This window comes from Pleurodeles waltl, chromosome 7 (assembly GCF_031143425.1).
Source record: "Pleurodeles waltl isolate 20211129_DDA chromosome 7, aPleWal1.hap1.20221129, whole genome shotgun sequence".
Taxonomy (NCBI): domain Eukaryota; kingdom Metazoa; phylum Chordata; class Amphibia; order Caudata; family Salamandridae; genus Pleurodeles; species Pleurodeles waltl.
Window position 1 is genome coordinate 1,353,924,864 of NC_090446.1, and position 12,937 is coordinate 1,353,937,800.

Below are 12,937 nucleotides of genomic sequence, written 5' to 3' on the forward strand. Positions count from 1 at the left end.
ATAAGTATGAACAAATAGATCTTATTGGATAGCCCTTATAATCACATATACTAGTACACTCTTAAATGGAAATCAGCACTCAAAAAATAAATAACAATGACAGTAATAGTAGAATATTCACGCAAACTATTTCACCAAACAAATGGTAATCCAAAGGTCAGGAGAAAACACATGTTACACCTGTATACAGCCAGTACTTTTGGAACACAGCATTGTATCCTATTATTCTCCTTCAACACACAGAATATTTGCATCAATGCTAGAGGGGTTGGGACCTTGCAGGCATCATCGCCATCAGAAGTCACTTCCCCTTTCCCGTACAAGTGTGATGTTGTGAAATGCAGATGTTCCTTTAAGATAAAATATGGGCATGGGACACACACCAGTCTTTAGTGGGTGCCCTCAATCTGTAGTTGTCTTTTCGCTAAACTCTTTCATAGTGCAAAAACACAAACAGGATGCAATTTATATTTGGCACCCTCATCATCAGAAGTATATTACTAATAGCTGTATTGCAGTACTACATAGCACATCTTAAGGTAGTAATAACTCTATCCTAATATAGGTATGTTCAATACTCAAAACCAGTAGGGAAAATATATAGTTGCAATCTACCAACACATGAAGGCAATCCATGTCACTGTGCACATTAAGATGTACCCTGGAAGACTCCCATTAATTATGAAAACATCAAACAGGACATAGACAGACGGATACAGAAAACACATCTTCTCGTCCATGTTCTGAAACCTAGGAAAAAACACGGATAGAAAAATACTCCTCCTGCAGCCAATTATATGCACATATATATACGTAGATACATACATCCCTGCGTCCAGGGTGTATAAGAAAATCATAAAAACTTTAAAATTAACAGTATCCAAATACTTATTAGGCATCAACATTCAGCTGTACATTTATTGTTTATTCCATACTTCAAAGAATCATGCTAAATCCAGCACACTATCCCATCATCGTGTGCACCACACCTCTATTTTGTCCGTCATGGCGACATATTGCAACAATCCGTGGCTTTGCCCTCGGAGCCATGCCCAGAGTCTGTGGTTTTCAGAAATGGGGAAAGTAATCTTAACTGCCACAACTAATGCAGGAACCTCGCAGATAAATGGTAAATTTGTGCCCAGAGCTTATCAGTTAATGCCACAGATAAATGTACAGTAAAAACATTGGATCAATACCATCCAGTTAGTGGATACATGTGGGATAAAAAAACGACGCACTCTTCTTTTACCTGTGGAGGAAACATAACCTGTAACATTGCATAACTGCACCCAGATAGTGTTATTCTCCTTTTCTTTTTTTTTCCATCAATAAATGCATTTCCTGTCATATTCATATTTTTTCGTGAACTATGAGTGCAGAATTCACCCTGTGTATCTTAGAAGATATGTGTAACCAGAATGTTTTACCCTAAAACATCACATTCACTTTGTTTGTTCAAAACATATTCCTATAGCTAGAGACATTGTACAAAGTGCAATGCACATTAATTAGGTGGATCCATTAAAGAATCCATTAATATTTACAAGAGATCAACTGTCCTGATACAATATAAGCAGTATTTCTGTTACTGCTATAAAATAAATACATTTGTGACAAATGTGTTGCATTTATATTTATTTATTGCACCTTTGATACCTTAGTTGCGCTCACATGACTTCAACATACTACATGTACTGCAGGCGTTTAAACATCCACTTGTGTTATTTTCTTTTAGCCGCTTATTAAGCGAAATCGATCACGTTCACTAACACGTCATGTGTCATTATTGTTACTGCACTAATATGTTTATTTTGAATATCAATACACCTTAGTAGAAGTATGTTATCACAGACCTAACTCACTCTACATCCCAACAAGAACCCTAATGTTGTATATCTATTATTTCCTGATATTATTTACAATTCAGCACATAGTAACTCTTTTGTTAATGTCTAGATCTCTTCCATAATTGAACATGACTAAATTATTTGTATGTACTCTATAGAGCTATGAAGAAATACACAACCAGGGGTATGGAATTACCGTAGACAAATGCCCAGCACAATTCTTCCAGAATGCTCTCTCATCAGATGCAAATATTTGCAGAAGCTCGAAAGCAAAATTTACTATTCTTTGCTTTCAAAATATCTTCACAAACAATGTAACTAGTAAAGAAACATTTTGCTAAACTACCATGAAATTTTAGGTGACATTTCTTTGAAGCATCATTTAGTAAAATGTGCGGATGCATGGTGGTATTTCCAAAATGTATATTTATAACGCAAAAATCAATGTAACCTTTTCAGCAAAGTTAAAGGGCAAAATCAAAATAAACAAGCATTGGCAAAAGCAAAAATATGTTGGGTTTTTTTCAAGTCCTCTAAAAGCACATATTGCCACAGTAGTTCCTGGCATGAACAAAACTACTTTGTGCCAATATGCTTCGTATGGAAGAGCAGAATGGTGTCACTACCAATGAAGCAAGTCGATAAACAGAGAGACAGAATTCAAATAACAAAAGGTCTGTAATAACCAGTTGGGGCAGAATTCTTAAAGAAAATCACAAAGTGCACCCATGGTATCTGTTCTTGCATTAGTACAGATTTACAGCTTTTATGCATGAGCAAGCATTTACCGAGGCAGACCAGGAAATCGGACTCCTAGACAATATTTGTAAACGTCATTTTAGCAGGAGAAAATATGCATGTGTTTTTACAGGACAGGTAGACTGATGACACAAATTGTCCCTTGGACTAGTAGACATTTTATAAAATTCCACACTCCTGACAACATATTGTTAACTGCTGCAAATGAATCCTCCGTTCCCTCAAGACTAAATTTGTTCACTGTAAGAATTTTGGCAACCTTTGCATGGGTCAAATATTTTTAAATGTAATCCCTACATAATAAAGTTCGTATTTGTTGTACACCTGTGGTTCCCAACCTTTTGACTCCTGTGGACCTCCATTGAAACATTACTGGAAGCCAGGGACCCCCAAGCAATTTGCACAATTTAAAGGTGAATCCTTCGGGCAATTTCTTTAATTATTTCTGGGGCTATTTCTGTTATTATTTTTTTAGGTACATAAGATCTAAGAAAGCTTTTACACATACATTTGTGGTGGGGAAAGAAAGTAAACCATAAGTGCCTCTCATCTCTCCCTATCCTCTTTGTCACATCTAATTAATTTTTATTATAGCACCTCTCATACCAGAGTAGGGTGTCGGAGCACTTTACAGGGGAGTACAAGGTGTAGGATTCACATGGCACCCACACTGGTAGGCATTTTGCTAAGAGTTCTTGGTCTGGAGAAGCACAAACTCAGCATTCAGAACACAACACAGTGGTTAGCGTTGTCTTTAATAATAAGAATGTATTTCTACACAGGCAAACTTTTTTTTTTTTTGAGCAGCATAAGGAAAATGAAAGACTGGGAAAAACAGCTTTATAATTTGTGCTATGCAGTTGGCATGCAGCTCCTTAATTGCAGTTCATAGCTCACTGTGCTAGATTACGATTATGAACTGTACAGTAACTAAAGAATCTCTGTGACACAAGTAGTGACCCACTGTGCCATCCACATAAAATACTGTTCTTTGCATGATACACATCCTTTGCAGCCGGCATATTAACCATCTGCACTACCTTTCAGTCAAAACTGCCACTGTCCAAAACTCTCATTCCTCCCCAGCAGGTACACTAATCACTAGAGTTATCTTGACGCTTTTATTTTCGCTGTACAAGGAGCTTTACAGTGCTTTTAAACCTGCTGAAGAAAGGAAGTAATAAATATAAAAACATGCACACACATGTTTCTTTAGAGGCACCAGCTGGAGAAGTGACTTCCTCCCAGCCAGGCCTGCGGACCCCCTGGGAATGTGTCACTGACCCCAGTGGGCCCACCGACCACAGGTTGGGAACCACTGCTGTACACTATCCACAGCTGTACAGTGAAACGCCCCCCTGAGGATCTTAACCTAAAGCCACTAACAAGTAAAAAAAGTCAGAAGCTTGTGTCTTATTAGTTGTGATAACTTAACAATTTAAATTAAAATTTCTACAGTGTGTAAGCATGTTACAACCAACCCTTGTCTACTTGCAAACCTTTCCCATACTTAGTCTAGTGCCAAATGATGGTGTAGTAATTGCAGTAGTGGTCACATATTTCAGGCCAGTGTATCACTTTCTTACAATCCTCCCACAAATCTTTTGGTACAATAATACTAAACAATGTATCCAGATCCTTCCAAAGCAGCCCTCCTATGGCTATTATTTTGTTTAACTCTGTACATTTTTTATTTATTTTTGTATACAGAGAGACTGTCTTGTGATCTCCAGCTGTGTGTTTGTATTGCTGAGCACCTCCTACCACATCTTGATGTTATGGAGTGTGTGATGTGCATACGTGGACATATCCCATAGTAATTTGTGTGATCCCTCACGCCCCTTGCCAATACACCCTTCCATTTCATTTGATATCTGTTCGTACTTCTGTTCATGTTTTCTGATGGCGTTAGCCACTTCCTCTTTACCCTGGCTATGGAATAACTGTCTAATTCTTTCATAAGGTCTCTTAATTTTTTGCTTTTATTTTTCACTTCCTCATCCATCAAACGCCATGCCTGGGTGCGGCTTTCATGTTCCGCCTCTGCCTGCTGCTGTGGAGGCAGATCAGAGTGTTTGGTCCCTGTTGTGGTGCCCTTAGGCTGTAGTGTATTTCCCAAATGTCCTCAAGCAAAATCGATGTTTTGTTCCCTTGACTGTGCACTCGCCACAGGAAGAGAGCTTGGCAAGCCCCTATTATCTCTAATTGTTTCGTCCTCCAAACTTCCCTGCCCTTGCCAGCCCCCCCACCATGTGGAGGAAACCATTCTTCATTTCAGGCATTTTTTATTTTTAGATTATCCTCCACATACAGGACAGCCCCACATTCAAGGGACATCCCATATGCTACTAGAATGTAGGCAGCATTGTAAAGCACTCTTCTATGCACGTATGCACGTTGATGATTATATATATATGTATATATATGTATTGCACTTTCTAGTGTGTCAACAAACATAAAAGATGTTGTGTGCTGTTACCAGATGGAAAAGTACATTTGATATGCTAATGTCCTATTCAGAAACATTCATCACAGTTTCTGAATTCGCTGCAGCTACTTCATTTCTTTAAAAAAAAAATCAGCATTTCAGTCAGCTACCTAAACCCTGAACAGTGGTAAAACGAAGAATTACAGATAAACCTTCATGAAATTGGAACTTACCAACTGAGGAAGAAGAAGGGAACAGCAAAGGATTGCGAGCCGATGAAGAAGAAGAACTCGCTGGCAGTCTGTGGGAGTTTCTCAATAGAAGTGGGTACTGTCTTCCAAATCAGGTCTTCACCACGGAAGGGACCACAAGCCCCAGATGGAGGAATACTAAGTATACAGAGAAACTCATCAGTGGTGGGGGCAACAGCTACACAGAGAACATTACAACAGGCTTTGGGGAGAACATCTCCCTCCCAAATGACGATATGCTGAGATGTGTCACTGTGAATGATTGATACTGCTGCGACGTTAGAAATTATAGGTTGTGTGCTTGTTTGGATCTACGCTCAATGAGAGCAGACCAAATATGATATTCAGCAGTGCATGCCCCAACCATGCCCCCAAAACATTAAGGGTTACAGCATAGCACACAGAGGCCATACCGCAGTTATTTGTGTGTAGGAACTGCTTGACAGTCGTGGAATTGAGCTGCAACAGGGCTGTGTCATAGTTTTGCTTTAGACCAGGTGTGATTCCAGGGCAGATTTTGTGCTTTTACTATGCATTTTGACTGAGGTCTGTGGGTGGGAACGCCAAGTTTGTTTCACTTAGGGAAGCATTAGAGGTCAGCCAAAACCTTAATTCTCTGTGATGAGTGTAATGCTATGTGGCCTTAGGCCCATGATTAATGAATGAGACAGACACTGGTCTTATAGTTAGAGAACTGGCCCACGGCACATGTGCCCATCCCATTATATTGGCAGTATCACCTGACTGGGTATGCCGTGATGAATCGGTGTTGGGTGGGTGTTAAGGCAGCCTCAGGCGAGGGATTGCATCAATATGTGTTCAGCAGGATGCTACATTCCTCCCAAAATCCAAACAAAAGGACACCAAGTCCAACCAGTGGAAACAAAACACAATTATTTAGTCACTAATGAGCCTATATGTCTCTTGACTTATTTAGCAGGACAGCATTTGCTTGCCTTCATAATTTAACCTTTGAGAGACAAGACATAACGATGGTTTAAACAAGTCCAAAACATTCTTGCAGAACAAGTGGCTGGAGTCATGTAGCATACTCCAGATGATTTGAGGTTGGTGACAACAGTTCAAAATGGGGGCTCTCCATGGAGTAGCAGCCAGGATTTGGGGGTCTGGGCAAAATTATCACAGGCTGCATATGGTGCTGGATATGAACAGGACAAGACAGGTGCTAACAGGACTGTATGGGACATTACAGCATGGATCCATTATTCCGGGAGACCGGGCTCTCAAGGGGTGGTGGGAAGACCAGCTAGTGGTAGAAATACCAGAGACTCCGTGAGAGAGATATAAAGTTCTACTACAATGATAGCTCGGAATGCTCGTTTCTGCTTCTCCCATTTCAATTATGTACATCATGCTTATCTTTCCCCAGGCAGGATTGGGAATATGTATGTGGATATCAGGATCTTCTGTCCTAGATGCCACGTAGACTACATGGATTTTATGCACATGGTGCTGGCATGCCTAGTAATAGCCACATTCTGGAGGGAGGTCACACAATGTATATGGGAGTGACGGCCTCTTTTTTTACTGCAGGACCCACCACAATGCTTATTTAACACAGGGGCCATAACCAGAAAAACAAGGCAATTGGCTGCATTGCAGAATTTAGCTTTGGTGCTCGCTAAGTGCTGTATAGCCATATTGTAGAAGGCAGCTGCGGCTCACTTAGCATACCTGTGGTAGAAAGATGTAGTGAGATGGGCATCGGCAGAGGTGGTGGTGCAAGCAGACACCGGGGCTAGGCACAGGAGGTGCCACCCCATGAACCAGTAGGAGGTTTATCTTGAGAGACAAGACCATTTACCCACCACGTAATCGATGCAAGTAGCTGTCCTATGATGAGCTGGTGAGATGTAGAAGGGGGTTTTATCCCACCTCCCCAACATACAGATCATTCTGGGAGGTGTGTGAACGATGGAGTACAGGAGGCTGGGGGAAGCCGTTTTGCAGGGCTCACTGTGTGTTGCAGTATCAGTGAATGAGGAAGGTACTGGAGGAGAATGTATACTGTTAATTTCTCGCGTATGCATTTCGGAAGGGGTGGGCAGCGGTGTTTGAGTTATTGTGTTGTGTAGTCTCTATACTGAGAACACCTGATTTCTCCTCAGTGTGTGGGCTTGTACACATGCACATAGAGGAACTCCTGTGAATGTATTGTGCCCTCCTATGTAGTGTCTTTGTGACACCTTCTGATATGTGCCAATGCTTCTATGTACATGCAATACTGTGATAAAACAATAATGATATATTTTTTAGAAAGTTCAAAATGGTTGTATCAGAAGCATTGATGGAGTCCATCACGAAACCTGACTGGTGTTGTTGCTTAATTCATTGAAGACAATCTTGGCATGTTGCAACCTGTTGAACTTTCTGCTCTGAGGTCCTGTGACCTCCTAGAATCAGTTGGTAGAACGTGTCAAATCCAACTCTCATGCTTTTGGATGCTCCTTGGATGGGTTGCCATGGGACTGTGTGTGGTCAGTGCTGGGGCTTTGAATGTGCTGAGTCTGGGCCGCTGTAAGACCACTGAGGAGTTGCTGCTTTGTCTCTCATGCAATCACAGGATCAGGATGCAAGCGAGGTGGGCAGGTAGTCACTGATTGACTGATTCTTCAGATGGTCATTGACACTTCTTGCCTCCAAGTATTACGATGTGGTTGAACTCCAATCTGATTTTTCAATGCTCCATGGGTGGTAGTGATGATGCACTTGACAGCGTCTGGTATGATTGGGTTGCAGCCACCTGGTAAACCTGTGTAACTAGTGACAATGACTTGTCTTGATGGTCGCAGGCATTCTTTCTTGGGTCACCTACAATTTTGAGTGACGGTGACCAGGTGCTTACATCCTTTCTTCGTAGAGGTATTTGCATCCTTAAGCCTGGATGATCTGGGTTGCAAAGCCATTGGTTACTGTGTCTGGACAGTTACAGTGGGAAGCGTGGGGTGCAAACTTGGTTTGTGCGTGTGGCTTACTCTTGTGCATGGTTTTAGCTTACTCTCCCACTGTGCGGTCAACAGGTCCTCCTCGCTTCACCGCATTGGCTTGTTCATGTGGGTAGATGAACTCCTTCAGTGGCCTGAGTACTCATAGGACAGACTTTGTGGCTTGGTAATTCTTGAAATTTTCTCTTTTTCCTTTCCCAGTGTGAACCGGCTGGTCACATTTACACTTGTTGTTCGTTCTCCTTGGTGTTTCGGCATGCACCTTCTTTCCAATTATGCTGTTGAGTCTTTGCGTTGCTCGAGTCTCTTCTCCTTCTGGGTGCAGCTGCATGCATCTTTTTCAGGCCCAGCCAACAGGGAGTCTCAGTGGCTGACTATCTCAGTGGTCAAGCCACAAACCTCGGTGTCGGGCTCAGTCTTGGTGATGATCAGGGCAGTTGCTGATCCAATTCCTCTCTTCTTCTCTAGTGCTGAGTGGTGCCCAGCCATGCATTGCGTATTCCCTAGTCCATGAACTTCTTTGAGCTCACACTCCAAGTCGTGGTTCTGCCTCCTCTTCTCTGGGTGGCAAAGGATTTGCGCCTTGAGGCTCTACTACCATCAGGCATGGTTGTGGGGTATGGCACGGTGTGCCTCGAGGGTGCAGGACGATGTGGTCTTCGCATCTGAACCACAGTTTTGGCATTGTGTGCTTCTGTCCACCTTCTGATCCAGCCTCACTTTACATGGACCTTCTCCTGAATGGGGCTGTGCCCATCTTGCAGGCTTGGACAAACAATGTGGTGCCTCTGGGGTTCTTGGTCTCTTTAGTGAGTGGGACTCAGTGGGTTGCACCTCGTGCCCCAGGTGCCTTCTTGAAATGCTTCCACGTCTCTGTCGGGTGAAAGTAGAGACAGAGCACTCTTGTTCTTCGTGCTGTTTGGCTCCTTCAATCCTCTTTTCATCTCAGGGGGCACTAAGCTTCAGGCCGTTGTATGGCCAGACAGTGGTCTGTTCTTGCCTGGGTGGCATTCAAGGCTTTGCCACTCTGATTCACCTGCGTGCCTTAGCTGACAGTCACTGAACTGCTACTGTCCTCCCTTGGCAATGTCTCTCATTTGCTCCATGCCATACTTGCCTCATCCTTTTTTTGCATTTATTTGGCAAGCGATGAGATGGTGGCACAGTATCTCTTAGGAGGTGAGTGCTGGTCAGATCCTCTGGGGCTCCAGGACTGGTCAGCAGGGCTCAGTGTGCGTCACTCCTCTTGTTGGGCAGTGCCCATAGTGTGGCTCTCCTACTGTGTGTTGCTCTGTACAGTCTTTTCTTCTCCCTGCAGTGCCAGGAGGCGACCACCAGGGGTTACACGATGTGCAGCAAGTCTAGTACAGCTTCACAACTGTGCCTCCAATCATGGTATGCTGCCACTAGAGGGCACGTGGTGCTTTCAGCACTCATCAAAGCTTATCCCTCCGAGCCAACTCAGTAAACCCAGTAGGGCCTAAGGAGGTAAGGGGCTCCTCCCGCTGCTGCTGCAGGTTCCTGAGTGTTGGAGGCAGGCAAAGCGCAACTCTGTCTTTTCCTTGCCTTGTGGACTTTAGAAAGCAGTGACTGTCCCCTTCACATTTGTGGCAGATGGGCACTAGTGGGCATGCAGTGTCACTGAACCTGTACCAGATTCAGTAGCTCACCGGCGCTGGGCTCTGTAATGCGTGTGGCACCGCGCCACATTGTCCCCACTTGTCTGCTGGATCACTGGAGCTCGTGGGCTTTGGGAGGTGTGCTCGCTGGTGTGCTGTGCAGGGTTGGCCCTGGAGGCCAAATCAGTCTTCTTCCCTTCCGCGGTAGTGGTAGCCTGCCGCTTCTGCCACTAGGGGGCACCCATCTCTCTCCCAGCGCGATGATGGATTAATTGGATTTGCCTTGGTCAATGCGACTGGTGTGGGCTCTGCTCTCATCTATTCTCCGGCCCTCTACGGAGTCAGTGGGGCCACCAGGCAGCTCTCTTCCACTCTAGCGTTTCTGCATTTGAGCCGATGGGCACCAAACTCTCAGGAGGAAAGGTGGGAGGGGAGGGGGTGTATTCGAACTGTTTTCGTTTATGTGCCACGCTGATAGGTGGGTACTCAGGAGTATGCGTTGGTGGCAGGTGACCACCAGGAGCATGCAGAGCTCTCGGGGACCGTCAGTGGTGTAGCAAAACTTGAGGGGACTCCCCTGCAAAGTACATAGAGGGGGACACCCCCTACCCTGGCCCACCGCCTAAACCTCCGAGACCTAGTCAGTGCATTGTACTGCGGGGGGCCTCGCAACGAAGGGGCTAGGGGCTTAGTTATGCCACTGGAGCCTGTATTGGCTTTCCTTGGCAGCCCCCGTCTCTCCTGCAAAGCAAAAGGGGGGGGGGGGGGGGGGAGAGGGTTTACTGCTACTACCCGCAGTTGGTGAGGTTATGCAGGGAAGTGCATTACATTTTGGCTGTTCATCCATTCTTCTGCCTTCAGCCATTTTGGGAGGAGGCATGAGTCTGAACACTCCCGCCTGGACCGATCTCACCTGTTTACCGTGCTGTCGTGGGCTATATGTGTGGGGTCAGCGGCGCCTCTCTCACTTTCCAACCCTGCCAGGTATCCCGCAACACGGGTTAGACTAATGTATTTTAGTGCTGGCGTTAGCATCACTACACTTAAATGCATTTGTCACACATTTACAGAACTGCTGGACACAGCCAGGATCATGGGAGGCTTCACTGCTGCAGTCCTGCCAAGTACCAGCATCAGGGGTTAGACTAATGCATTTTTATTCTGGTGCTCGCATCACAGCACTAAAATGCATTAGTCACGCATTTGTAGCGCCCTGGGGCCACCACAAGGCATGCTCCACGAGGCTGCCCTGTGGTACATTTAAGCAGGCAGAGCGCACTGCCAACAATGTGCACTGTTCGTGAGAGCCTGCTGTGTTAAACAAGGTCGCGCCCGAAAATGTTCCTTTAATTCTCATGATAATCACTTCGGTATTGTAAAGCATGTTAAGGATTTGCTTCAAACAAGGTGATCCCAGCCACCTCTGAGTGTTGTGTCTCTTTCGTGCCTCATGGTCTCTCAGCGAGGGGTTAGGAAGGGGAGAGGGTAAAAAAATCCGAAGGATAAATCACAGCTGTACCTCACATAGGTCCTGGTGTACAGAGCCTTGCCTGTTGTTTTGCGGCAGGGAGCCTACCCACTGTGACTATGGTGGTGTTTGATTGGCCGGCGCCAGGCAGTCACTGACGGAGCAGCTTTGCTTTTTCCTTGTTGCACGGCGTGCTAGCTGCCACCAGAGCAGACCCACAAGTAGCATGGCCTCCTCATCACATGCGACTCCTCTGACAGTGCTGCTCTGTGCTACTGGGGAGGTTCCACTCTCACACAGTGGCACCAGGCGCGTGCTTTTCTTGCCCCAGGCCTCATCTGAGCACCCCCCTTCTCAGGAACAGCATTTTGTCGCTGACAAGTGCAGGGCCCGCTAGACGAAGTAAACATCACTGAGCTCTTCTCCTGCCCTCCACGTGTGTGGAAGAGGGCCAGGTGGGAGTGGGGGCTGCAGTGTCAAGTGATGGCCCCAGGCAAGCAGAGCAGCTTTTAAAAGGCTGTAACTGTCGACCAGAAGCTTTACTTGAGAGGTCACTGACAGCAGCAGTCGTTAAAGCCTCTAAGAGCGTTGTTTACCGCCGTAGTAGAAGCGTGAAAATGTATGCAAGAGCAGTGCAGCTCTTCAAGAGAGATCCTGTCATCCCACCATCATGGCGCTCAAAAAAAAGTTGCTGCAGAAGCCACCCCTCAAGAGAAAGCGGGCCCATTACCAGCACAACTGTGATAGAAACTAATTTAGCAAACCTGGGGCCATATTTACTAACATTGTGTGTCATGGTTGCACCACTTTTGTGGCGCATCCATGGCGCAAATTGCCAGTAGCTATTTAAAAAGCCAATCAAGGGCCGATCTGAGCCACCTTGCATGGTTTTGTAAAAATAAAAAAAATGCAACGCAATTCAGTGGCTTGCACTCCATTGCATTACATTTCATTCTGGGAGGACCAGTGAGCAGCATCGAAGCGCACAAGAACATTGGAACCCTGGAACATTGGCAACTACATAAGGCATCCACATGAGGGCACTTTGAAAACAACTATTTAAAATGACCTTAGAGACAACTCTGGGCTTCTGGGCTGCCTGTTAACAACACACCCGAAACTCCATTTAGAGGTCTGGGAAAGTCAGGAGGTGGGGTGGGTCCCCCAGCCCCGACAAAGAAGAAGCGAGACGGATGTAATAACCCAATAGGGCAGAAGCAGAAATTAGTGAGGGCAAAAACCAAGCCCGCTATGTCATCTACAGAGCAGCCCTTAATAAACCTCACGGGCCTGGGGGTCGAAGCCAAACAAGAGATAACAGGGAGCAGTCACTCTTCATCAAGGTCCACCCCCATGGGGACGGCCTGCAACACTTCCGCTCTAGGTACAAAGCAGCCGAAAATATATACTAAGTTAAGCTTCTTGAAGGATGCAGTCTCTGCCCTTCTTTCAAGCAACGAAGGTCATGCAGGTTTACAGACTCCTTATTCCTATGCCACCAGTGGGGCCAACTAGCACCACTGTGGGAACCCCAGGGCAATTCCGCCTGCCTGTGAGCCCCCCACCATGTCAAAAATCTCCCTTCAAGCCTACAAC

General features: G+C 45.2%; 1 protein-coding gene across 1 annotated transcript in view; it reads right to left on the reverse strand.

Moving 5' to 3' along the window:
• Window positions 1–12,937, reverse strand: part of LOC138246302 (transmembrane channel-like protein 7) — a 322,663-nt gene that overhangs the window by 20,833 nt on the left and 288,893 nt on the right. Inside the window, exon 14 of the mRNA XM_069200782.1 lies at window positions 5,271–5,426. Within this exon, the coding sequence (XP_069056883.1) occupies window positions 5,271–5,426 (156 nt within the window). The remainder of the gene's footprint in view (window positions 1–5,270; window positions 5,427–12,937) is intronic.